This window comes from Bombyx mandarina, chromosome 12, assembly GCF_030267445.1.
Source record: "Bombyx mandarina strain Sakado chromosome 12, ASM3026744v2".
Taxonomy (NCBI): Eukaryota; Metazoa; Arthropoda; class Insecta; order Lepidoptera; family Bombycidae; genus Bombyx; species Bombyx mandarina.
Window position 1 is genome coordinate 5,083,245 of NC_143219.1, and position 26,353 is coordinate 5,109,597.

The 26,353-nt window shown below is 36.4% G+C and overlaps 1 protein-coding gene across 1 annotated transcript in view; it reads right to left on the reverse strand.

Annotated features, from left to right (window-relative positions):
• The window catches only part of Sap-r (prosaposin), a 34,304-nt gene extending 23,715 nt beyond the window's left edge, over positions 1–10,589 (reverse strand). The window contains exons 1-6 of the mRNA XM_089731843.1: positions 10,267–10,589; positions 7,593–7,662; positions 7,018–7,162; positions 4,719–4,916; positions 4,576–4,609; positions 4,036–4,096 (exon numbers count right to left, since the gene is read on the reverse strand). Of these exons, the coding sequence (XP_089587969.1) occupies positions 4,036–4,096; positions 4,576–4,609; positions 4,719–4,916; positions 7,018–7,162; positions 7,593–7,662; positions 10,267–10,321 (563 nt within the window). The 5' untranslated portion in view covers positions 10,322–10,589. The remainder of the gene's footprint in view (positions 1–4,035; positions 4,097–4,575; positions 4,610–4,718; positions 4,917–7,017; positions 7,163–7,592; positions 7,663–10,266) is intronic.
• Positions 10,590–26,353: the final 15,764 nt, after the last annotated feature.

Consider the following 26,353-nt stretch of genomic DNA (forward strand, 5'->3'; position numbering starts at 1 on the left):
GCATCCATTACTAGGATGAACAGGTAAGGGCTTAAAGCTGATCCCTGGTGTAAGCCTACCGCCACACTGAACCCGTCGGTATCGCCAGCTGCGGAGCGTACTAGCTCTACCGTACATAGCTCGAACAAGCCGTTGGTATTTCCCTGGCACTCCTTTCACTTTCATGCTCCACCACAAAACCTCACGGGGAACCTATAACTAACTATAACTAATATAACTATAACTCTATAAATAGTATAACTCTATACTCTACTATTATACTCTATTATACTCTAACGTAAATATAACTCTATACGAACTATATATTTAGAAGAGAAAAAAAAAACAAGTATTCACCATAACTATTGACTGAAAACTAAACCAATAAATTGCAATTTATTTTAGCGAAAACGAGCAGTCATAGCAGTGGTAGTAATATGTAGATAAAGTACATCTGAATGTTTTTATCACGTAGAAGGCAATACGTTCGTGACCTAAAGGTGAAGTTCGTGCCTGGAATTTTCGTGATTGTTTTTTTTTAGCTGAGCTGAGCAAACGAACTCGCGGTCTATCTGAAGTCCAATCCTTCCGTGATGCCCCTAGATACTGAGCAAGTGTTAAGTTTCAGCTAAGTTTCAATGGCATTTGTGACAAGACCAGTCCAGCGTTTCCAACACGACCGTATGTGATTTAAATTTAATTGTACTAGCTGTTACTCGCGGCTTCACCCGCGTGGGTAAGGTGAAGAGTCAATGTAGTTTCCCGTAGGAATAATGTTTTCTCGGGATAAAAGGTAGCTTCTGTCACTGTCTTGTCTTAAAACTATCACTTAACAATCACGTCAAGAATTCAAGCTAATCTTATGTTAAGTTTTAATTATATCTACGACTCGCGAAAATCAAAGATAATACAGTTTCGCGTCACAATGTCGATGGTGCATATCTACATTTAATAGATAAACCTAATCGCATTAAGAAAACAGTCTTCGATAAACAGAAGCCTTGGGGGTCATCCGTAAATTAAGTCACACGTTGATGGGGAGGGGAGGGGGGGGGGGTATCAACGAAATCTTACACCTTTAAACGAGCAATTCTTGTATATTAATATATATATAATCTGAATCTCGGAAACGGCTCTAACGATTTTCATAAAATTTAGTATACAGGGGATTTCGAGGGCGATAAATCGATCTAGCTTCGATTTATTTTCAGAAAATGTTGTTTTATTCGTGTTTTCAATAATCAACTCTTTCCGACATCTATTGGCGAATAATAATACTATTTTTCATAATTGAGGGCAACTAACCGCTTTAAAGACACAACAAGATGGCGTTATCAAAAAAAACCCAGCAAAGCTCGGTCATCATCTTGTGTGTCATAGCGTGACAAGGGGCATGGGGGTCAATAGTTTTGTGAAGTCACATGTTAAAATTTAAAATATTAAAACGCGAAATTTAGATATAAATAAAAAACTTTAAAAATCCACGAAGTTGAACTATAGTCATTAATAATTTAGCATTCTCGCTATGAGATTATCTCTCATGCAACGTCATTTAACTTACCTACAAGCATCAATTGAAATTATGTGTGACGTCACATCAGAAGGGGTTATAAAAATGTGACAACCTGTGACAAGGACGGGGGGAGGGGTTCAAAAGTCTTAAAATTCGTGTGACGTAATTTATGGATGGCCCCTTGTCTTGTCAATGTCCATACCGAGATCTGTCATCGACGACTTTGAAAAGCACTTATTACGGAATACGTTCACGACAGATTTTTTTTCTTCTTTTTTTATTGCCCTTGTAGGCAGACGAGCATACGGCCCACCTGATGGTGAGTGGTTACCGTCGCCCATGGACTTCAGCAATGCCAAATATCATCAATTTACAGCCTCGGGTCAACTCCATGGGTTTACTACACGCTTATTTATCCACGTTAGTTAATAGAGATCACAATAATGTACTTTGGACCCATTTGTCATCTCTCTACTAGATTTATTTTTCATTTTTCTAATAATGCATTACAAACAACAACATAAAATATACCTTACCGAAATTGCAATAACACATTTAAGAGCAAAGGCATTCGAGCAATGACAATCGAATGTGAATTTCGTTCATTGTTGGCGTTTTAAAATTTTAAACCGTTTTACTTAGAAAACAAACAGCATTGTAACCGGAACATATTGTACAACTGAAAGGCGAACGTAATCATTGTTTTGTAATCCTTTCAAAGCGAGAACCGATGTTTGGGAATAGACAGGTCAATGTACTCATAGTACATAATATAACTACTGAGCAATAATACTGGCAGTTTCGGAAGCAAATCATATGTAGACCAAATAAAAACATATCATCAAAAAAATTTAATTGACATAACGTACATCCTTAATCTGTTATTTCTTATCAGTACAGTTTTAGCACTGATAAGAAAAGTGAGATTGTTTAATTAATGGAAAACATTATGACGACTTCGGCAGGGGTTTAGGCAATGGTTGTGTATTGCTCTGTTTGTATAATTGCATTTTATCTGTGGGTCATCTTTTATAACTAGCTGGTCAGATCTAATCCCTATATAGTAACATTTTGTTACAATTCCCGTACGTTTTAACTGACACGATGGCACAGTACCGTCCCTGACTGCTGGACCGAGGGTCGTGGCATCAATTCCCAAAATCGGGAAAACGCTCATGTGATAAACAACTTTGTTTACTCTTTCTTTGTATGTTCAGTATCTATATATGTACACATACATATGTATTTATGTAACATATATAAGTATGCATATCAGTCTCATTGTTTATATTTATTATTATTAATTACTGATTGTAGCGTATTTAAAGTCGACACCGTTATTCTTAAGTGTGAATCATAATATGATATGAACATATTATGTTCTTATTTCAAAGTTAAAATACTATTTAATCTTTGAAACTTCAACTTTAAGTTGATGTAACTTCTTGGGGTCCGACAACAGTTTAACATCGGGTGTCGGTGCTTTTAGGCTCTTCAACCACTGGTTACCGTGCGAACCAACCCACAGACACAACCAACTGACCTTCGCACCGGATCATCTTATTGGGTTGCGATTTCAATCCGGTGGTAGGTTCCGCTCTTGCTAAGGCCAGTGTTAGCAAACTCTCTCAGGTTGAGACCGTGAGCTCACCTACCGGTCCGCGAGTAGTTGGAGTAGCCTCTTGAGTTATCATCGATTAGGCAGGAGAGGGGGGGAATCTAATGTAAGGTTAGCTAATGTTCTTCATGATAAACGGACGCAAACCCTACACGGCGTTCAATAACCATTCTCAGTCTAACTACAGAATATATAATTATATTCTGCAACAAAATGTAACATATTTTTCACTTTCACATATATGTACATATTTTTGTTTTTGTTTTTGTTTTTTTATTGCTTAGATGGGTGGACGAGCTCACAGCCCACCTGGTGTTAAGTGGTTACTGAAGCCCATAGACATTTACAACGTAAGTGCGCCACCCACCTTGAGATATAAGCTCTAAGGTCTCAGTATAGTTACAACAGCTACCCCACCCTTCAAACCGAAACGCATTACTGCCTCCCGGCAGAAATAGGCGGGGTGGTGGTACCTACCCGTGGGGACTCACAAGAGGTCCTACCACTAGTAAATTTCACATATCGCATATAAAGGTCTTCAAATACAAGAAGCGTTACAACAATTGTTGTATTTCAAAAAGAATTTCTTCGAAACTATTCATTTCCTGTTCCATAATTTCTCACTAACGACCGGTCATTATTAAAGTGATAATATTAATGTGTTTTTACTCTTTTAATAATTAGTTACGTTCGTAACGAACTATTTACTATTTGCTTTAGTTTAACTCAATACGTTTTAAATATTATTTTGCTTTGTCATTTTTAGCGGGAGTAAATATCCCTTCACACGAATTTGTTTTTTTGTTGAACCTGAAATACGCTGTTGGTTTATAATTCAATGTTATTATTTTTATTATTATATTATATTGAGTTTTGTAAACCTTTTTATTCATTATTCTTCTTAGTCAAAATACGTAAGCCTTACCTAAAATTACTGCACCAATACGAAGGACCCCAAGTACAACGGGAATTTCCAAGGAGCCGATCTGTAAAATATTCGGAAGGTTTTAAAAAAAAAAAAAATGTTAACTTAACATGGATATGTATTGAAAATTTATGTTCTGCAATGTTATTATATTTTTTTGGTTCGTTACACCTGAACAAACATTATTTGTATTGACATGTACACGAAACATTTGTTTTACGTAGTTTTAATGTTTTCATATTCACTTCGATATTTTGTATGAACAGTCACCAAATTCTATTATGGCGTGAACTTGTTAATGGAATCTCATATTGAATTTCATTAAATTACTTTATTAAATGTTATTATTTTATCAAGTAATTAAGTATCATTTAAAAACTACTTTAAATGACTGACGATCGTCAGTGATCAAGAAAACTGTATGTACGTATGATGTAAAAGTATAATAGTTTTAATTAGGTATGTAATGTACGACTCGCGAAAATTCTAGAAAATTCTATACTTTATTAGTGACATATTTAAAGTCATAACGAATCTTACCTTTATGCTTGACGGGCACGTTGGTGCTTTTCTTCTGCGGAAATAAAGTTTAAGTCAAATTTACATATTTTTCAAAATGAAAAAGAGTTTAAAAAAAAAGTTTGTTAACAAAAAAAATTCGAAAATCGAATAACAAAACTCACGTTCAACGAAATGATATTGTCCAATTTCATGTTGTTACACATGCCGACGATTTTGCACATTGTCTCGGCCGATGTGTTCGATTTGAGAACGTGATGTATGTAATTTTCGAAATGGGCCGTGTTGTCTTTGCATATCTTCGCGATCGCAGGATACTGGATATCGTGGCACGCCGATTCGATGCTCGCAGCCAGATATTCCTATATTGAAAGTGAAATATTTGATTCTGCAAATTATTCATTTTCAAATGGATCTCGAAGTCGAATTGTCCGAAAAGACAGGTTGCACTCTCGATAAAAGGATTTGTCGAAGCTGTCGAGGGTCTTTGGTCGTTTGGAAAACAATAGACCTATTCATCCCCAACAGTATGCAAATAAGCAACTCTATGTTTATAGCCGTTGTTAAGCAGATTAATCCAAGACCTACCTAAAAAAAAGAACCTACAGACTTTCAAAGTTGGAAAAATGACACTTTTATTTTTTACTATATACCTAAATATACTGGTTAACTAAAACTCTCATCATAATAATAAAGAATCGTCAGGTAAGCAAGGTATATACTGGTAGGACGGCGTCTTGCGACCTCGCCCGGTATTATCACCACCCCAGGAATTTCCACCACGCACCACGAAGCAGTAATGCGTTCCGGTTTGAAGGGTAGGGTAACTGCTGTATTATAGAAATGAGACTTAGAACTTGTGTCTCAAGGTAGGTGGGGTACATTGATGAGTTTCGGTAACGACTCAACTCCATGTAGACCATGAGCCGTCGTTCAGCCCTCTAAGCACTAAAAAATAATAAAAAAAAACAAAGTTTTTGAATGTTTCTATCTTTAAGAGCAACATTAATCGGTTTGAAGCAAAATTTATCACTAACAAACCTATTAGGTATTAGCACAGAAATGTGTTGATAAAACAATGTTGTACGTATGACAGATTGTTCGATTTAATCATAATATCATTATCAAATCTGTGTAAGCCTTATCAATAACACTATCGATAACACCCAAATTACAGAGCAACTAAACAAAAAAAAAAACTTTTTGACATGTTAGCACTCGTACACCGTGGAACTCGTAAGGTCTACTATTGACGACATCAGTGTCAGAACTACTTTTTTTTTCCAACCTAAGCTGATAGCCTTGAGAGGCTATTTCAGCGTAAGCTTAACTAGTAGGTGAGCTCACGGGGCTCAAACCTGACGACGTTGTTAACACGAACCCCAGCAAGAGCCGTGCTTCGCAGAATCTACCACCGGATCGGAAGCGCGACTTACTGAGTAGATCCGGCGAGAAACTCAGTGGGTCAAAACAACGATTAGTGTCCAGCCTTATATAATAACACTGTAACACTGTATCTCAGAAATTGTACGTTTTTGTTCGCGTTCTATTCGAATTTGTAGTAATTAATAAATATATTCCATAGATATAATATCTATGCCTATCTATGCCTTTTCATTTTTCATTATTATTATTATTATTTATTTGAATTGTATTTTTTTGACTTGTTTTTTCGTATAATGTAAATATGTTTTCTTATTTAAAAAAAAAAAGAAAATATTTGAGAAAATCCAAAAAAAAAACAAAGCCCGCTGAGTTTGTTTCGCCGGTTCTTCTCAGGACTGTGGCTTTTTTTGGAACCGGTGGTAGAGTTAACATTTTCTTTTACATTTTGACATTCAACAAGTGTGTTTTTGATGACATCCAAGTTGAAATAAATGATTTTGAATTTGAATTTGAATATGTTCAATATATAATACAATCGTGCTAATGTCCTAATCGCTTGATGCCACAAATTTCATAGATTTGAGAATCGGCTCGTACTAGAAAAAAAATATTCAAACGCACAGAATTTTGCAGTTACATTTGATTAAAGCTACTTCCTTTCCATAAGACAGTAGAAGAAGCCACCAACGATTTTCCTTTCAGAGGGCGGGCAAACTTGTAATAATAATAAATAAATAACTGGGAACAAATAAAACACGGTTATCTGGCCCCAAAATAGGTGTCCCTGTGTTATGGGTACCAGAGACTGACATATGAACATACTTATATATGTTTAAATAATTACATATATGGATAATAAACAGCCAGATAAAGGGCAAACAAACCTGTTCATCACACGAATGCTTGCGGGAATCGAACCTACGACCCTTGGCGCAATAGTCAGGGCCGTTAACTACCCGGTCAGTCACAGCTTATTCGTGAGTTATTACCATAACTCATCGACATCAGAACTACCCTGCTTTTCATTTCAAATTCCGTGAATGAAGTTCTCATTATCTACTACGTCTTTAAACTTACCTCATTAATAAGGTCTTTAACATCTTTGAGTCCTCGGAATAGTTTCACGAATTTCGATGATATTTCATTGTCAGAAACATCCGGCTTTTGTTTCTCCCACACGGTCGCCGTACAGTGTCCAACCGCGCCACATTCAGCCCCCCGCCTATCAACAATGACTCAAAACGTTTATTATGTACACAGCCCAACAAAATTGTTTCTGAATCACCGTTATTGAATCATTATTTACTTAAGTAAATTGTTAGAGGCGATAAGTTTTCTTCTTTAATAGTCCTGCGTATGCAAGAATACATATTTTTGTATAGGTATTGATCTAAATTTAACATCGTAAATGTTGATATAATGCCAAACGTGACGGAGAAAATAACATTATTACATGTTCACGTCACAGTAATTTGAAATTTTTTTTTTTTATATATGCCTATATTATTACTATTGTGTATTAAATTGACAATATACATAATTAAACAACTTTTATGTTTGCAAATAATTTAGTTAACATTTGAGTATAGCATAGTTAATTAAATAACACGTAAATAATATATCACAAATACAAATGCTGTTTTTCCACTTACTTTAGACTCTCGCACCATACTTGTGGTCCCTTAGCACATTCCTTCGGTACTTGTCGCGCAAACGACAAATCTGCGAAACAGATTGCTATTTAGAAACATGTTTGCATTAAACCGCTAGACAATTTTTCACTGGTCGCAGTGCGTGTTGCGAGTCCTAACGAGTATGTATCACCACCCTTCTTATTTCTCACCTGGAAGGAGTCATGTGTTCCTGTTTTAAGGGCTATTATACTAATTGAGAATTAGATGTCATATCTCGATGTGTTGTGGCATTCATGTTTTGTCTATGGTCTTCGGAAACCACTTAACACCAAGTACGCAGGGGGCGCATTCGTTCCTTAAAAAATTGCCAAGACCCACGTACCTACTTGTTGTTTATATGATTGTTTATTGTAGTGTTGTCTTACACTAATCTTGTACATAGACAAAGAAAGTGATGAATAAAAATATCTCATTATTTGTTGACTTTGTGCCAATTCAATTTTTGTATACAACTGTTAGATTAGTATTTTAACAACAAACATTCGTATGATGGGCATGTATATTAGTTTATTTTCATTTTAAGTTCAAATGAAGATCGGACCAATGCGAGAAAAATCAGACAATCTTGTAGCATTCTGATAGAATTTCAAAACAGTGAACCGGCCATCTTATTGTCACTCCATAAGCATGTTATTGGATATTGTCATGTTATGATAAATATAAACATTAAGATAGAACAGAGGGTTAAGTTTACTTATTTTTAATTTTTTTAGTGCACTTATGTTTTTGTGTACTTTCTTGTACATGAAAAACCAGAATTATAACAAAATCTAAACTATTAACAGAGGAAAAGAGAAAGGCTGCTTGTTTGTAATTAGCTTATGAACATTACATTAATTGTTTCTACCTAATTTCCTATTTTTCTGATTCTATACAGGGACACAACAACTCTGTTACTTGAATTTTAGTGAAAGAACATTTTTATTTATTAAATAAACATTCGAAGGAAGGAAGGTTGTTCCTGTGCAATTTAGACTTCAATTTTATGCCTCTAACTGGGCAGCAACATTGATGTTATTTTGCCTGCGACATCACCAAGGTTTCAACACACTTGTCCTGTCAAATTTAATGATTCTCTAATGTTATTTGTTCTCATTATCTTATCATATTTCTCTCTGGGCCTGTGTGTGATTAATAAGCAACTGACTTCAACAGGAAGTTCTTAATTCAGACCACATTTTTTATTTTATAATTATTTTCGTTTAGAACTGTGCCAGATATAATTTTATGGCGATTATTATTTTAATATGTTCATTTTTTCACAACATATAATTAACAATTCAAAGATTTCATGACATATTCAAGGACAATTATTGTTTCATTTGTCTTACACAAACAGGAAATATGATAGCTTTTAGTAGGTTAGGAATGATTCATTTGCCACCACTATTTATATTATTACATTTTTTTGTTCTAATTATTAGTAATAGGCAGAAGTGGCAAAAGATAGATTTTTAGTTTAGTTGCACATTTTTTTGCTGTCTTTATCATATTTTCTATTTTTATTGTGTAGATGAATTAATGCAGTCATGGTTATCATGGGTGTCAAGTGATTGTCAATTTATAGTGGCCAAACATCTTGAGAAATGAGGTCAAATAGTATATAGTATAACTTCAAATCAGTACACATGACTGCTTCTTCTCCTGTCTACATGTATAGATTTACAATACACTCTACCCCTAGTGTATGCTAGCTGGTGATCCCAGTATGGCAGTGTCATAATTACAGAATGCTGAATGACGCCATGGTACCCGTAATTACCTTTTATGACAACTATGGGAAGGAGATAGGGAACCAGAGAAACAGATAGTACTTAACATTAAAATTTTAGAAGTTTTATGTATCGATCTGAGACTGTGAGGGAAATCGTTCTCAGTTATGAAAGGTGTTAGTGAAGAAGAAAACCATTTTGATAAAAATCGTTTTTCTTAGCACGGACTATGTTAAAAGCTACATGATGCAACCTAGGGTAGCAGATTATGTATGATACTACACTAGCCTACATGTGTTTATTCTCTAAGTGCTGAATAATAGCTAAAATGGATTTTTACTGTCTTGGAACTTCCATTAGAAATTTAAGGCTATGAAACATATCCAATTTAAAAAATTGCAATGAATAAACAACAATAGACAACAATGACGATTCTTCATTTAAAGTTCCTTTAAAATGATGCTGTCAGAGTTTAATGTAATTTGAAATATTTTAAAGTAGACCAAAACATGGACCTTTTTTGTTAGGAGCTTGTGATCTGGTCATAGCCCATTACTTGTTTATTTCCTCATTACATTATTGTTTAAATTATATTATGGTGCCCACTTTACCAGCACATAGGCATTGGAAATTGTATTATTCAAGAGAAATTATCAATGTATTCTTTTTTAACGCCTTTAAGGCAGTTTGAAGAACAGTTTACTTCTAACTAAAATCAGAAAGTGAGAGTAACGTATTTTTTGCATTAAAATTTCATGATGTAAGTTATAGGAAATCGAAAAAAGGGGTTTCCTAATTTTATTGCAAGTATTTTTACGTATTTTACTTAATTTGGATTAAGCACGACAAGGTCAGCCTTAATTACCAAGTCTTTGAAGTAGAATGATTGAAGCGTGAGACAGAAAATATTAAAAACTTACTTGTACAACAAAGGAACGTTAGAGACAGTAGACAAACAGCAAACGTGTTTGTCATCGTTGCGAATGTAATTTAAGTTCAACACTCCAGCTTTGATTTTGGCTCTCCAAATACTAAAATTTAAATAACTTTGTTCTAATTTTATTGCGTATCGATTGATATCAAAATGTTAAGTCACCGCTGTCAGTCACTAAATTCACAATACTGAATTTTGCTGCGAGAAAAGCAGCAAGTGGCATAAAAACAAATACAAGCAAAAAATAAATCAAAGCTGTCAAAGTCAACATTGCGTGACATAAAATGTCAATGTCACATATGTCAATGTGATGTTTATCTGCTAGCTTAATTAAAACGTTTAATGGCTTTTTAGGTTTGCAATGTAATATTCTATCAAAACTGTTACTAAAACTGTAATAAACTATATATATAATCTATTAATGGTTTCTATTAAAATTGTTTTTGGAAATAGATAATTATTCATTACAAAGAAAATAGTATTTGTTTGCACAGTTTTGAAATTATTCTATTCATCCATAGATGGCGGTTGTTAATCAATTTACTACTCACCAATAGATGGCACAGTATTCCGTGTTACTCAAGGTGCCAACCAGATTAATCTAACAAAAAATAGCGAAATTAGTTTCAATTAATGTTTCTATAATATTTTACCATTAAACATGCCAATGAAAGTGTCATACAATGAAAAAAAAATCTTTGGCAATGAAAGCAAAAAGCATGCACTGGTAGGCTACAAATTCTGTAGGTATGTCTGTCTACTCGGAGTCCGATAACGCTCTAAATCGAGCATTGAGCCGATAGGTAGGTAATTTTTTAAATAATTTTCAGAATGTACCTAACATTGTATTCTCACAAGACTTCCTAAACGCAAAAACAAAATTGTGATAAAAAAAACTACAAGATTACATAGGTAGTTCTAGTATGAAGGTGTACATGTTGCCAATTATGAACGAATGATTTATTTTGGAAGCAAGAGCAATAGGTAGTGCAAACTTTTGTAAAATGTCATTGGGCTAAGGTTTATGTTCGTCTGCCTACAACAGCAGTAAATAAATAAAAACATCCATAAAGTAGTCATTGTAGAATCAACCTATATTTTTTTGCATAATGTGCATTGTAGGTAATGTAGATAATAAAGAAAATATGAACAGGAATACGCGGCCACCTTTATAAAATAATAAAACAAAAGAGCACTGAGGTACTTTTAATACAACAATAAAGAAACTTCTAGAATAAAATTCACGAGGAAATAGAAAAGCATATTCATTTCCCAGGTTGATTTTTCTGAGACACAATTAGAAGGTTTTCCTGCGGGATTGGAGTCGGGTCGAGTAATAAAATTAAGAAGACGCCCCGGTCGGACGGTCGCGGTAAGTCGATGTCTTCCGTGGGCATAAAACAAATCCGCCCGGAGCCGGCCCGTGAGGACTGCCGCACATAGCCAACTATGGAGACTTGTTTGCAAAACAATAATATTATAGCTTATTCATTGCATCAAACAGAGACCTTAGAACATGAGACCTTAGAACTTATATCTCAAGGTGGGTCGCGAATTTACGTTATGGATGTCTATGGGCTCCCGTAACTATTTAGCACCAGGTGGGCTGTGAGCTCCTCCATCCAAAAAAAAAAACATTCGCAGCGCTACCAGTATCGAAACTTGATAAGTACCAGTATCCAAGTTCAAACGTTCATTTTAAACCTATCTTCATTTTAAATCTAGACAATTAAAATTCACAAAATTAAAAATAGAGTAGAGTATGGTATGCTTTATTATACTCATTGTACATCAATATAAAATAAATACAAATATATAACATTAAATACAAAAGTATAATGGGCGCTTTTATCAATAAGAGCGAATCTAACGAAAGAAATTAAGAAAGTAATTATCAGTTGAAATGTATATTATAGGTACCTACATACTGTACATATAAAATGATCTAATGTTACACTGTTGTACTGGCACACACACATGTTGAATCCCTTGATTTAGGAATATTGGTGTTTTAAATTTTACTAGTGCTGGTAGGGCATATTGAAAGCACGCAGTAGGTACTACAATACTGACTATTTCTTTAGCCTTAATGGGCTTAGGTTTAAAGGATGGATATAATTACGACATCGACCTCGTTTCACGGTAGGTGGAATCACGTTTTGATGTCTATGACACCCGGTAAACACTTTACACGGAGTGGTTCATAAGCTCGTTCACCCATCTAAGCATAAAGTTAAATTATAAGAGTATCATAAGCCGAATCTTCGGTTACCGATACTAAAACATTTGCTGCTACGTATTAATAAAACGCATGTTATACAAATCATATTTAAAGTCAATATTATAAAGGAATAGTTTTTTTGTTCTTTCACGCAACAGCAGAACTGCTTAGCAGTAGAGAGTTGGTCCGACCCTTAGGCCTGAGAATGATACAGGCTATAAACAAGACAAAAGACGATTCTTGTCATAGATACCTACACTTTAAAAGTCGTCGTTGCCTAAGGGATAAGACGTCCGCTGCATTCGTGTCGAGCGACGCACCGGTGTTCGAATTCCAGGCGGGTACCAATTTTTCTAATGAAATACGTACAACAAACAAATGTTCACGATTGACTTCCACGGTCAAGGAATAACATCGTGTAATAAAAATCAATCCCGCAAAATGATAATTTGCGTAATTATTGGTGGTAGGACGTCTTGTGAGTCCGTGCGGGTAGGTACCACCACCCTGCCTATTCCTGCCTTAAAGCAGTAATGCGTTTCGGTTTGAAGGGCGGGGCAGCCGTTGTAACTATACTTGCCACCTTAGAACCTATATCGCGCATTTACGTCGTAAATGTCTACGGTCTCCAGTAACCACCAGGTGGACTGTGAGCTCGTCCACCCATTTAAGCAATAAAAAAAAACTTATTTAATTTAAAAAAATCTATGCAACCAATAGCAACTCCACATATTTGCTCACGTGCGCGATGTTCACATATTCTGAATAACACTTCAATACCGCGGCTCCGTAACGCACTGGACAGTGTCTCCTCGTGCACACGTGACACGACTACATACGTGCTCATGTGTGTGCCTTTTACTCGACTGCTGTTCTCGAGAACAACCTGTAATTGGTATATCAAAGACATTACGATATTTTATGAGCACTTTTATGATTTCGTTTGTATTCGAACTCATAATACCTACTGTTTTATTTTGAAGCTTTCGATCGATCATTTGTACTGCGTGATTATGTTGCTGTAGATTATTTGGAACCACAATGTCTGAAGACAAAGGTCTATAATCAGTGCGTCCTACCCGTGCTTAGGTACCTACGGAGCCGAAACGTGGACATTGACTGTGCGACTAGTCCACCAACTAAAAGTTACTCAGCGAGCTATGGAGCGAGCTATGCTTGGTTTGTCATTGCGAGACCGAATACGCAGTGAGGTCATTCGGGCAAAAACCAAAGTGATCGATATAGCTCGCAGAGTTAGTAAGCTGAAGTGGCAGTGGGCTGGTCACATATGTCGCAGAATCGTATACCGTTGCGGTAGACGTGTTCTAGAGTAGAGACTGCGAACCGGCAAACGTAGTGTAGGACGCCCTCCTGCTAGATGGAGCGACGACCTGCGCGAGGCAGCTGGCAGTAACTGGATGCGTAGAACCGAAGATCGGGTTCAGTGGCGAGCTTTAGGGGAGGCCTATGTCCAGCAGCGGATTGCCGCAGGCTAATGATGATGATTTGGAAATCAAGTCTCGAGGTGGGGGCGACATTTACGTTGTTAGTTTCCGTTGTCTCCGGTAACCACTGAACACCGGTAGGGTCGTGAGGTCATCCACCTATCTAAGCAATAAGAAAATTTTATTGGTGCTGTGCTGTAGATATTCTGTTTTATCAATGTAGTTGTGTTCGAAATCGTGCTGGTGCCTACATTAAAGTTCGTTGATACAACAGCACGAATGAAGCCAAAAATTTCGTTCCAATTACACTGTTATACAGCTGCTGTGTCCTTCGAAAGAAATAAGTGAGATGGCAATTTTCAAGTCAGGACGTTACTACCCAATCATCCTAGAGAGATGATGTCTAAGCATTAAAGCAATTTCGAATTTTATGCGGGTTTGATTTTTATACGAAATCCTGCTACCCTGCTTACCAATGACTACAGGTTCCGCGAGGTGAGTGGGTCAATGGTGCAGGAACAAATGCAGGTGCAAATGGATCACGCGTGAATCTTTTAGGGTGCAACATTTGAAGATGTCGGTCTCTGTTCGAAATTTCAACTCAAAATTGAATGTTGAAGGATTGCGCTCTGCTACCTCGTAATACCTACCAGGCTGCAAGGATTCATGGGCAACGCAAGAGTCCTGCAGGGTATAGGGTTACTTTTGGCATTTGATTGAGAGCGTCGGCAGATTTGAGAGTCAATATATTCTACCCTGGCCGCAGTTTAGCGTGATTTGCCACATCTGCGTTGTTCTATTACTACTGCCCCGAATGCGGGTCACCAAACAATGTAGAGCGTATTACCACAGTTGACTACTACCATCATCTGGCACTACCTGCGTGTGTGTATTACCATGGTTGACTACCATTAACCTGCTTATTTCTTTCGCGAAATAGCCTTTTGTTTGGAAAGTTGTCTCTCTTTGTTTGTTGGATTGGAAAATGTCTTGAGGGCTGTGGCTTCCACATCGTGGTCTCAGATGTCTGACTCGCAAAGATTTGTACCGCGCTAGAGCGTTTTCTGGGAGATCAGAAGGATAACTTTTTTCGAAATATGTAGTTCTTGTAAAATGGTAGATCTGTTCAAAACGTGATTCCGTAAATATTTCGGTTAAAACCTTATAACAGGAAAAATATAATTTTGGACACAAAGCCTTTCACAACGGCAGCTCTCTGTCAGATTATTTGATAACAATTTTTATATTGTAGACTCTGTAAGTGTTTTAAAAGTAATGTGTCGAGGAAAACCAGAATCCGCTGTCAGGGTTGATATGTTCTTAGTTGTAAGTTCACACGAATTATAGATGAATAATCGGATAATTGATATACCTAGTCAGGTCATAAATTCTGTCACATGTTTAATGTAAAATAATTGAAACAAGTTTATTCATTATGTAACCATTCATATACCAAAATGAACTTAACAAACATAGATTCTTATGACACTAAAGTTTATTCAAAATGACCTCCGTGATTTTGAATACAGGCCTTTAATCTGCGCGGCCAGTCGTCTATCGCAGCACGAACGAGGTCCATGTCAATATCGGCGGCTGCCTTAATCAAGGATGTCTTGAGTGACTCCAAATTGGGATGAGGCTTTGAGCACGCCTTTTCCTCCAAGTGTTGCCATATCTTCTAATCTAACGGATTCAAATCTGGACTGGAGGAGGGCCAGTCTTCGTGCCGGATGAAGTCGATTTCACGCGCCGCCAGCCAGTCTTGTGTGCTCTTCGCTCTATGAGCTGGCGCCGAATCTTGTTGGAATACCCAGTGCCTGTTATTGAACATGGTATGAGAAACAGGTTCCACAAGGTTCGTCAGGACTGTATTTTGATACATAATTGCATTCGTTTTTACACCTTTCTCACAAAAATGTACCTCTGTTAAGCCCCAATAAGAAACTCCCAACCATACCATGAGCGAGGATGGAAAATGACCTCGATGGACACGCGGAATACGGTTGCTCGCTTCTTCACTACTGTGTGCGTACACCTTATCATTTTGTTTCTTGTAGCTCTCTTCTACGGTAAAAAATTTTTCATCCGAAAAAAGAATTTCCCGATATTTTTTTCCCGCGTACCGCTTCAACAAAGCGCGGCATCTCTTCAGTCTCAGGTCCATTAGACGAGCATTCAAACGATGTCCTGTTTTTCTTCGATATGCCCGAAGCCCTAAGTCTTCATTTAACACCCTTTTCACCGTGGTTCTGCTTAACCCCATCTGAAGGACCAACAGTTTCTGCTTACGTTTGGGATTTCTTTGAATTCGCGCCTTCATAGCTTTTATCACTGCTGGAGTCCTAACAGACCGAGGGCGACCACTTCTTGACCTGTCATCTACACTAGAGTCTTCATTGTATCATTTGATGGTACGATAAACGAATCTTTTGGTTATATTCAAAATTTTCAGTATGTTAAAAATTTGAATTGGCGCGTAACCGCAACGATGCAACGCAATAACTGCAACACGGTCTTCTTTAAGCGTCCACTCCATATTTAAAAATGAGTAAAAATTCTAAAAGTATACATTTTTATTTTCATGAACAATTCGAAATTCGAATTCAATAAAGTTTTTTGTGGCCAGCATTCTAAAAGAAAAGTTTTTACTGTGTGACAATACTTATGACCTGACTAGTTATATAGTACACATCAGTAAAAAAACAAAACGTTTCTTCTCTTAATCTAGTTCAACTTGCCAATGCTTCCAAGCCATCTTCTTCTTCTTCTAAGTCAGTCTTTTCATTGCTGAAAGTCGTCTTTAGCTTGAAGTGTGGATCATTGGATCAGCATAAAATTCTAGAAAGCGGTGAATTTAATATTTTGAAATGATAAGGTTTTTTTATTGGCAGATGAGTTTTCACCCCACCTGGTTTTAATGGTGCTGGTTATCCTACGCACCAAGCCGAAACGTAGACACTAGAAATAGGTAGGATGAAATTTCCTTCTTCAAACGAGTCGTGTGGAGAGTACTTTTTTTATTGCTTAGATGGGTGGACGAGCTCATAGACCACCTAGTGTTAAGTGATTTAACGGAGTCCATAGAGTCCTATAACATAAATACTGCCACACACCTTGAGATTTGTGTTCTAATGTCTCCATTTTTAAAGGGCCGCCCCCCTCTTCGAACTGAAACGCATTACTGCTTCACGGCAGAAATAGGCAGAGTGGTGGTACCTGGGTAGGCACGGGTGTGCGGGCTCACAACACGTCCTATCACCAGTAAAAAGGTAGCAGCAGGTTGGTTCTGGCCCTGGTATTGCTGACGTCTATGGGCGACGGTAACCACTCACTATCAGCTGGGCAATATGCACGCCTGCCTACAAGGGCAAAAAAAAACCAATTGATGTTACACTCCGTAGACTTATATTGAACTCATAACTTTCGTCTAAGATGGAATTAAATTAACTACGTTACAAAAAAATAAAGTGAAAAAAATGCATCGCTTTTTGTGCACCATATTCGGTTGGGTATTTGAAACACCTGAGAGTATCAGGTCATTTTATCCAAGTTTCCAAACAAAGCACCTGAACTCGAGTAAAATATACGGGCGGCGTCCGAGAGAGCGTTCTCCTCCGGAGTGGAGTCGCGAAGTTGGTCCGCAGTTAGCGGAGATTTGTCGCACGCCGCCCAGCTAATACCGCACTCTGGCTGCTGTAAGTAAAAATTATGATTATCGCGCTCCGAGAACTGAGCCCTTGATCCCTAACTAACGGCGGAGACCGGAGACTTTCCTTTTCCTTGAAAACTATAACTCTTTTTTATTGCCTGCTCCGTTGCAGTGAGGCCGGCCACTGGATTACGGCTTGACCTAACTGATCGCCAACGAAGTCTCTGGAATATGGTCTATACACAAATCGTAAATGGCTTTACTGTTCTCGAAATGAACGTTATTGGATTGTCAGGTTTGGCCTTTAAGTAAATTTAGTGCTTAAAGGGTTTTTTGCTGGCTGTATAAATTTAATAAAAGGTTGCTTTCAAAAACGAAAAAAAAAAAAGATTTTTTTATATATAAAATCACCTCTATGGCGAATTTTATATATCGTGATATCGTTTGATGAAATTTTAAGTTTAATTTTCAATTTATTATTTACTGATCGTGCTCATTAATGATAAGCAATAGTTGCCGGTTTTTTTTGTTGCAGCTTAAATAATCACGGGAGCTCACGACCCATCTGATGGGAAGCAGTTATGGGAACCCATAAACAACGAAATATGAATACCGTGAGACCACTAGGAGACATTACGTTAAAGTTTCTTCTCTTTAGACAACAATGCATGATAGCTTTGGTGCAAAAATTGGCTGGACCGTGGTACCAACCAATACTCAAGATTTTTCGGAAAGTAGAAGCTAATTACTTCTATACGTATGTTCTATGGTAAGTACGTTCTGATAATCAGAACCTTTAAATTCGACCTTTAAATTACTTTACATTCTTGAGTGTTAGGGCAGACTTAGTGTTATTTATTTTATAACTAGCTGACCCGGCAGACTTCGTAGTGCCTCAATCGATAAATAAAAGACCTAAACTTTTATATAAAATAACTTAAAACAAACAAAAGGAATCCGTCCGACGGGGGATTTTTATTTAATTCCGAGCATTTTCATATTTAAGTATCTACCTTGTAAACCTTCTCTGGACTTCCACAAATAATTCAAGACCAAAATTAGCCAAATCGGTCCAGTCGTTCTCGAGTTTTAGCAAGACTAACGAACAGCAATTCATTTTTATATATTTAGATGTCCAATCACTTGTTGACCGAATACTGAAATAACAATACATAAATCAATTAATTAGTTTTTCACAAGCGAGGTTCATGATACTTCAATAAACAAAAACTAATGATAGTGAACGAAACTGTTTGGCTGTACCTCCCGCAATCTCGTACAGATTAATAAAACTTGAGCAACTTCAGAACTGCAATACAATATATAAATGAGAGTCGGACCCTAGACAGGGGTCGCGGAGGCTGCTACGGTCGATTAAGGAAGCGAGTGCAGCGTTGCCTTGGCGACGCCGCCATCTTGACACCCTCAAACCCCCTAACGACTCCTCAACACCCCTTTTCCCCCTTTGTAAACAACCACCGCGCTGTATCGTTGCACTGAAACACTCGATATATTTAAAAGGCTCTCCGCTGAAGTCGTTTCCTCGAATCACTGCCGCCCAGATGATATTGTCAATTTATTTGAGGATCAAAAAAATATTGTGTCAAACGCTTTTCGATACTATCGATAACTGACGTGACTCGTTCAAAATTCTGACTAAGCAATGATTTGCATTCATGCAACTGAAATTTTACAATATGAAATATGTTTTCAGTACTTAAAATAAATAGTAATACTTAATATAAAATAAATAGTAATAAATAGTAATAATTATTTGATATAATTTGGTATCAAAAACAGTTAAATGTTTTTACCCTTCCGTTTGAAGTGGAAAATATTCATATTTACAGCCCTAATTAAACAAAACGAGAACTAGCTGGTCATAAGCATGCGTGTAAACAATGAACATAGTTTAGTCTACTTAATTTTTATAATTAAGGAATTAAGAGAGATACATTGTATAAGCATTTTATTGTTAGATTTCAGAAGCATTGTATTAAGCCGCTGTCAATATTTAATATAGGCTGTCGGTTGTAAAAGTATTCTGTATGCAATAAAATTTATAACGACAACGTGATACGAAAATATGTTTTATTAAAATTTAGAGCTTCTGGGATTAAGCAGTCGAGGTTTTTATTTCAAGACATATTTAATGTTTTCGAGATGCGTCCGATTTATTACGTGTTTTCAGATTTCTTTTAAAGTAAGATTTTTTATGTTTTTAGAATTGCAATTTGAAATATTTAGATTATTTATCTACCAGCCACGTCCTATTAGAGAACTAAGTTTATTCATTTACCTATTCCTTTACCTGTTGCTAAGTATTTTCATAGTTAAAATATAGTTTATGGTATGTGTTTTTTCTTTACTGAATTTGCATATTAAAATAAGTAAAAGTAAGAAGTAGATAATGTAAATATTCACATATTGGAAGAAAATTCCAACAAAACCGACTAATTCTACCCAAAATAGGTAGTTACGTAATAACCATTAAGTTTATATTATTAAAATAACAAGCAATCTGTACGCCCGTTTTAATGTATTATGTAGAATTATAAAGGCGTCGGGCACGCTTATTTCTTATGATTTATTCATGAGAGAAGAACAACGTTAAATTTGAACATGCCTGCTTGTACATTACTAATACGGGGACCCTTTAAACATCAAATAGCTTGTGTACTGGCTTCTTCCGTAAATTGTGTAAGCTTTTTAAAATGATAACAAATGTATAATGTTTCTTCGATTTTCCTATTTGTCAAATGTGTGTTATCTTTTTTAATAGTTTCCACAGTTTTTTTTAATAAATTTAATGGTGGTAGTGTAATACTACGAGTATAAGGACGACAATGTTTAGATTGTCAGAATTTTTAATTTTTGTTTAATCAGAGAAACCAGAAAAATATTATATAATAATGAAAATTAAATAGAAAAAAAAAGAATTGAATCGGTTCATTTTTAAATTGAATCATGTTGTGATTTACAAGATGGACAAGTTCTAAGGCCTTCATTCCCTACACCGTGCTGTACCCTACTTTGAGTCAGGAGCCCAAACTCTTTTTTCTATTATTTTTTTAATTGCTTAGCTGGGTGGGCGACTTCACGGACTATCTGGCGTTAAGTGGTTACCGGAACCCATAGACATCTATAATGTAAATGCCGCCACTCACCTTGAGACATGAGTTCTAAGGTCTCACTTTTATCAGTACAACGGCTGCCCCGCCCTTCAAACCGAAATGTATTACTGCTGCACGGCAAAAATAGGCAAGGTGGTGGTACCTACCTGTGCGGACTCACAAGACGTCCTACCGCCAGTAATTACGCAAACTATAATTTTGCGGGTTTGATTTTTATTACACGATGTTATGCCTTCACCGTAGGAGTCATTTGCTAAGTACGCACTTCATTAGAAAAATTGGTACCTGCCGGCGGGATTCGAACACCGATGCATCGCTACATACGAATGCACCGGATGTCTTATCCTTTAGGCCACGACGACTTCCTCTTACAAAGTCTTCGCGCCAAAGGGGCGCGCGTGGTATATGAGAAGACTGCCTGTAAAAATATTTGTAGTGCCTGTCAAATAGCTATGAAAAAATTATTTGTATTCCCTATTTACCTATAGCACACGAGATACACCCACATGCTCGAAGTAGATCTACCGTTTCGTCGCCTGCGCACAGTGGCTAGGAACGTCGGGTGCACGCGTTAAGGCGAAGCTGAAATAGCCTTTCAAGGCTATCAGCATAGGTAGGGGAAAAAAACATCGGGTACCATGAATAGACGGTATAAGCGCTTGCAAGTTGTCTCGTCGTGAAAACTCAACAAATGCTGTCGGTTCGCTCATGGAACGATACGGTATTGGACGATGACGAACGATGGTGGTAGGACCACTTGTGAGTCCGCGCGGGTAGGCACCACTGCCCTGCCTATTTCTGCTGTGAAGCAGTAATGCGTTTCCGTTTGAAGGGTAGGGTAACCGTTGTAACTATTATAACGTAACTATGTAGACCTTAGAGCTTGTATCTCAAGGTGGGTGGCGCATTTACGTTGTAGATGTATATGGGCTTCAGTAACCACTTAACACCAGGTGGGCTGTGAGCTCGTCCACCCATCTAAGCAATAAAATAATAATAAAAAACCCGATCTAGTAGGCATACTTTTAAATACAAACATTATCTTTTTGCGTGTTCGGTCATGGTATAGTGTGCTTAGTGGGTAGAGACCTTTATCTCTTAATTGAAAAATGAACCCTATTGTTTCAATCAAAAACATTGTATACTTCATTTGAAAGAAAACTAGAAATATATATATATATATATAGTCTTGCCATAAAATTACAATAAAGAAAATATCGCTTTTTTTTCACTGTTACATTAAATATATTAATTACTACAGTGTACGGTGGTTTACACATTAATATAAAATGTTTTTAAAATATCAATATTATTCCAGAAATATCCATTGTCTGTACAACACGCTTATCAGGACAAGTTGTGAAATGAAATATGTACACACAATTAGAAAAAAAAGTTTCACTATGTTATGGAATCTTATAGAACCACAATCTTAAAGCTTACAATACAGCTTTCGGTAGGCAGCGGCTTGGCTCTGCCCTTGGCATTGCTGAAGTCCATGGGCGACGGTAACCACTCACCATTAGGTGGGCCGTATGCTCGTCTGCCAACAAAGGCAATAAAAAAAAATAAAAAAATCATGGCGTTTAGGGAATGCCATATACCTACACTGAAATAGACTACGAAGCAGAATCAAGCGAATTAAGATCGAGACTGACGGTCAAACTTCACTCTGTATTTACTTTTTGTAATGCTATTCAGTTCTCTTTATCAGCCAAATTCAGTTTAATATAACAAGAATATTTAACTACCATTGGTGCGGGAATGAGAAAATAGAACTACAATAATTATATGAGAATGACAGGTTCTAAATGCCAATCAAATTTTACTGTGTTTTACTGTAACAGCGTTTATGGCCAGATCGTATAATACATATAAATGAGGTCACAAATGTGAGACGCTATAAACGAAATATTAAAACTACTAAGGAAATAAAATCACAACCGAAATGGATTGACTTGTACCGACCAACCGATTTCGTTCACATAATATTTGGGCAAACAGAAAACTTGTTTGAAGTCGGAACAAAGCCAATCCACCGCGGTTATCCGTGATATTTTCAGGGAAAGTCGTACCTTATTCGCAAACATCGAATTCCGTATACAATACAGTGCGAAACGAAATTCGAAGGATAGATAATTTCGAGAAAGAAATAAGGCGAAAGGGAAAAAAAATATAAATTGAATAGTCGAATACACGCATCCCGGCATTACCATAAAGGCAACAGGGATCAAGCGGGATTCCTCTACGAACTTTTTTATTTTCCTTCCACCTCTAAATCTCACAAGGAAAGCTTCGCGAATCTGCAAATGTTGATTTGATGATGTCGTGTCGCGCTCGAGTTTCCATGTCTAGTGCGTTCTATTCCACTGTTTGTTTGTTCTGTTAACTAATAATTGCGATTTGTTTTTGATTGATAGTGGTATATAGATGAATACTGCGGTACATGATAATGGTAGTGCATGTATACGCGAAAAAAATCTTGCCCTTAACTTTAAAACAAATTTACTTGTGCTCAAATTTAACCATTTATATTGCACCTACGTGTGCCATAAAAATTAAATTTAATGCATTCAATAAAGAATTCCAAATAAAATATGTCTAATAAATAAAATTACAAAGAGTTGCATAAGTTTTTTCCAAAAAAACATATTTACACAAAATATTGATATTAAAAAAAAACTTGGTTAACAAACAAAGGAGAAAATAGTTCTTAACTGTTTTGTCTTTTCCATTAAGATTTAGGCTTATTATATGAAAATTTAAATAAACTGTATTGAAAGCGTGTGTGGCATATTTAGTAAAAAGATTAATATATTAATATTGTATACATCATAGGTCACCATCCTCTTTGAACTCTTGAACTCGTCAAAGAGCTCAGCGCTTAGCTTAGCCCAGAAAATTAGCCCGTGGAGTTTCTCAGCAGGTCGCGATTCTAAGGAAGTGGTAGATTGCTACAAGCCCTTCAGAAGTGCTCACTCACCATCCCAACGACGTTGAGAGGGGCTCCGGGCAATCTCTCCATCTATACTCTATACTAATATTATAAAGAGGAAAGATTTGTTTGTTTGTATTGAATAGGCTCCGAAACTATTGAACTGATTTGAAAAATTATTTCACTGTTTGGAAGCTACACTATCCCCGAGTGAATATGCTAAATTCTTTTTAAAAAAATAGGGTTCCTTACTAAAACTCCAATAATGTTACGAAAATTAGAAAAATAATAATATAAAAATAATAATAAAATAGATAAAAACAAATATTATTTAAATGAAAATAAAAGTTTCTTAAAATAACGATAATTATTCAAACTACCTTTATAATTTTCTATTTTTTGAAACCTGACACAAATAGAAGGGTTCACGTGTGTGTATTATAATTTTTTATTTTGAAATTTTTGTTAATGACCCGAGCGAAGCCGGAGCGGGCCGCTAGTAAAAAATAAATAGCTTAGCACACAAAGATTTCTACCGTATGCGTACCGTGGGTGTACTTGCACGCTCAATAGTATATGTTAAGAAAAAAGCCTCCTGTTAATCAAACTACGCAGTTTTTAATAGTCTGTTCGTTTAGCCGAGTTTAGCGTAACCGAGTGGATGTATGCGCATAAGATTGTGGACGCGGTAGGATTACGGCGTTCATCCATTCTGGTCATTAAGATACAACACTCCTTCGCCCCGCAGACGCAAACCCGCTTTTTAATTCAACTTTCTTTGTTCAACAATTTGCATGATTACTTTCGCTTTTATTATCATTCTCCGTTGATTCTGTCGTTCTAGTTGAGTGTCTGGGGATTTTAATACGAAGAAGAAATTTTAGTGAAGCAAAAAACCCTTCGAACCACTTGAATTAAAGACGTTTTTTTTTTATGTAATTGTTGAATTGTTAAATTATTTTTTAAATTAGATAAATATCAAGATAGTGCTATATAATATAAGTACAATTACGTTTTAAACTGCCTCAATATACTTACCTACACTCTCATTGAAAGCTTATCTGGCGGTACGTTACACAAACAACTATCCGAGACTACAATTTTGAAACAATTACCTCGAGCTCAATATCGTAAGATTAAGAAAGTCCACGGTCGGCATTAGGATTTCGGAGCGAATGAGGGCGAACCGTCTTAACAAGCCGACTCCACAAATTGCGGACCTTAACGAGCGCATAAAACTCGAGTCGCAACGCCAGAGACGCCACAGATTGTACTCAGACTTAGTTCAGGATTAATGGTGTAGAAAACAGATTATCATTGGCCGGATTTCCATTAGTGTAGACCCCTGCCACCGGCGCGTGAAAACTCCGCAGATAACAGCCACTCCGTGTTATTATTTTCCACATAACGGAGCAGCGCTTCTCCCAATTTAATTCTATTACGTTCTGTCGCGTTTGAACGACAGGACAATAAAGTTGTTTGAGTCGGCACGAGGCCGCGCCAGGCTTTGCAAACCTATAGTTCCTGCGAGATAGCTTCGTTGAGGATTCGCGCCTTTATTGAACATCCAATGATTTCATTTCTATAATACTATTCTAGTTTTGTTTGCTTTGTTTTACTTTGGGAACACGTCGCGATGTTTTACCATGTCTAAAGTTAAAATGTGGTATCTAAAAGCTAATTACCATTCACTCTACATATTTTGTGGTAAACATATGTTTAATTTCCTTGGAGTTAAATTTTTAAATTAATTATTTGAATCGTTCCTTTCCTAATTTGTTTCGAAAATGTAATTCAGCTATATCGGATTTCAAATCAATTGACATCTTCTATTACTATGTAAGTACATATGTATATACCTAAAAGGAGTGCATGATGAAGAAAAAACAAAAAATGAAATCATTAATTTATAAATTTGCGTATTTACTGGTTGCAGGGCGTATTGTGAGTCTGTAGATGGTACTTCTACTATATCAATATTAGATCATATATTATATTGTATATATGGATATCCTTTGAACAAAGCAGTCATGCTCTCTGGCTTGAAAAATAAGACAGCCGTTGTGCAGCATAAATGTAATTTCAATATTCGAATATTCAATTTGGTTATTTAATTTTCAGTCCAAAGTTAATATCCGACATTTTTAATTTCTTACGAATTCTTTTCGGTTGCATTTAGAGTTGGTTGTAAAGTCGTGACGATTTAAAATCGCCTACTAAGGTGAAGACTTGAATAAAAAACATTTTATTTTGATAAATAAACAAACAGTGGTGGCCTTTGTTGCCTAGCAACGGTTTTTTTCATTGCAATCGTCATTGACTTTCTGAATAAGCTCACACCATTTTAATGGAAAACATTCATATTTCTCAAATATTTTTCGTTCACATTTAAAACATTGCACGTACACGTTGTGATGTTTTTAAATGAATACAAATTACGTTTGAAAACATGCTTAATCCTGAAATTAGTTCCGAACCCCGCTCTATAGCCCCTACGCAGACTTATTAAGTACCGGAACACATTGATTCATTTGATACAATTTAAAGGATGTTTTTATTTGCATAGGCGGGTGCACGATCTCACGGCCTGCCTTGTGTTAAGTGGTTATGAAGCCCATAGACATTTTTTCCTCCTACCTATTCGCTGGTAGCCTAAGAGGCTATTCCAGCTAAGCCCGGGCGGGTAGGT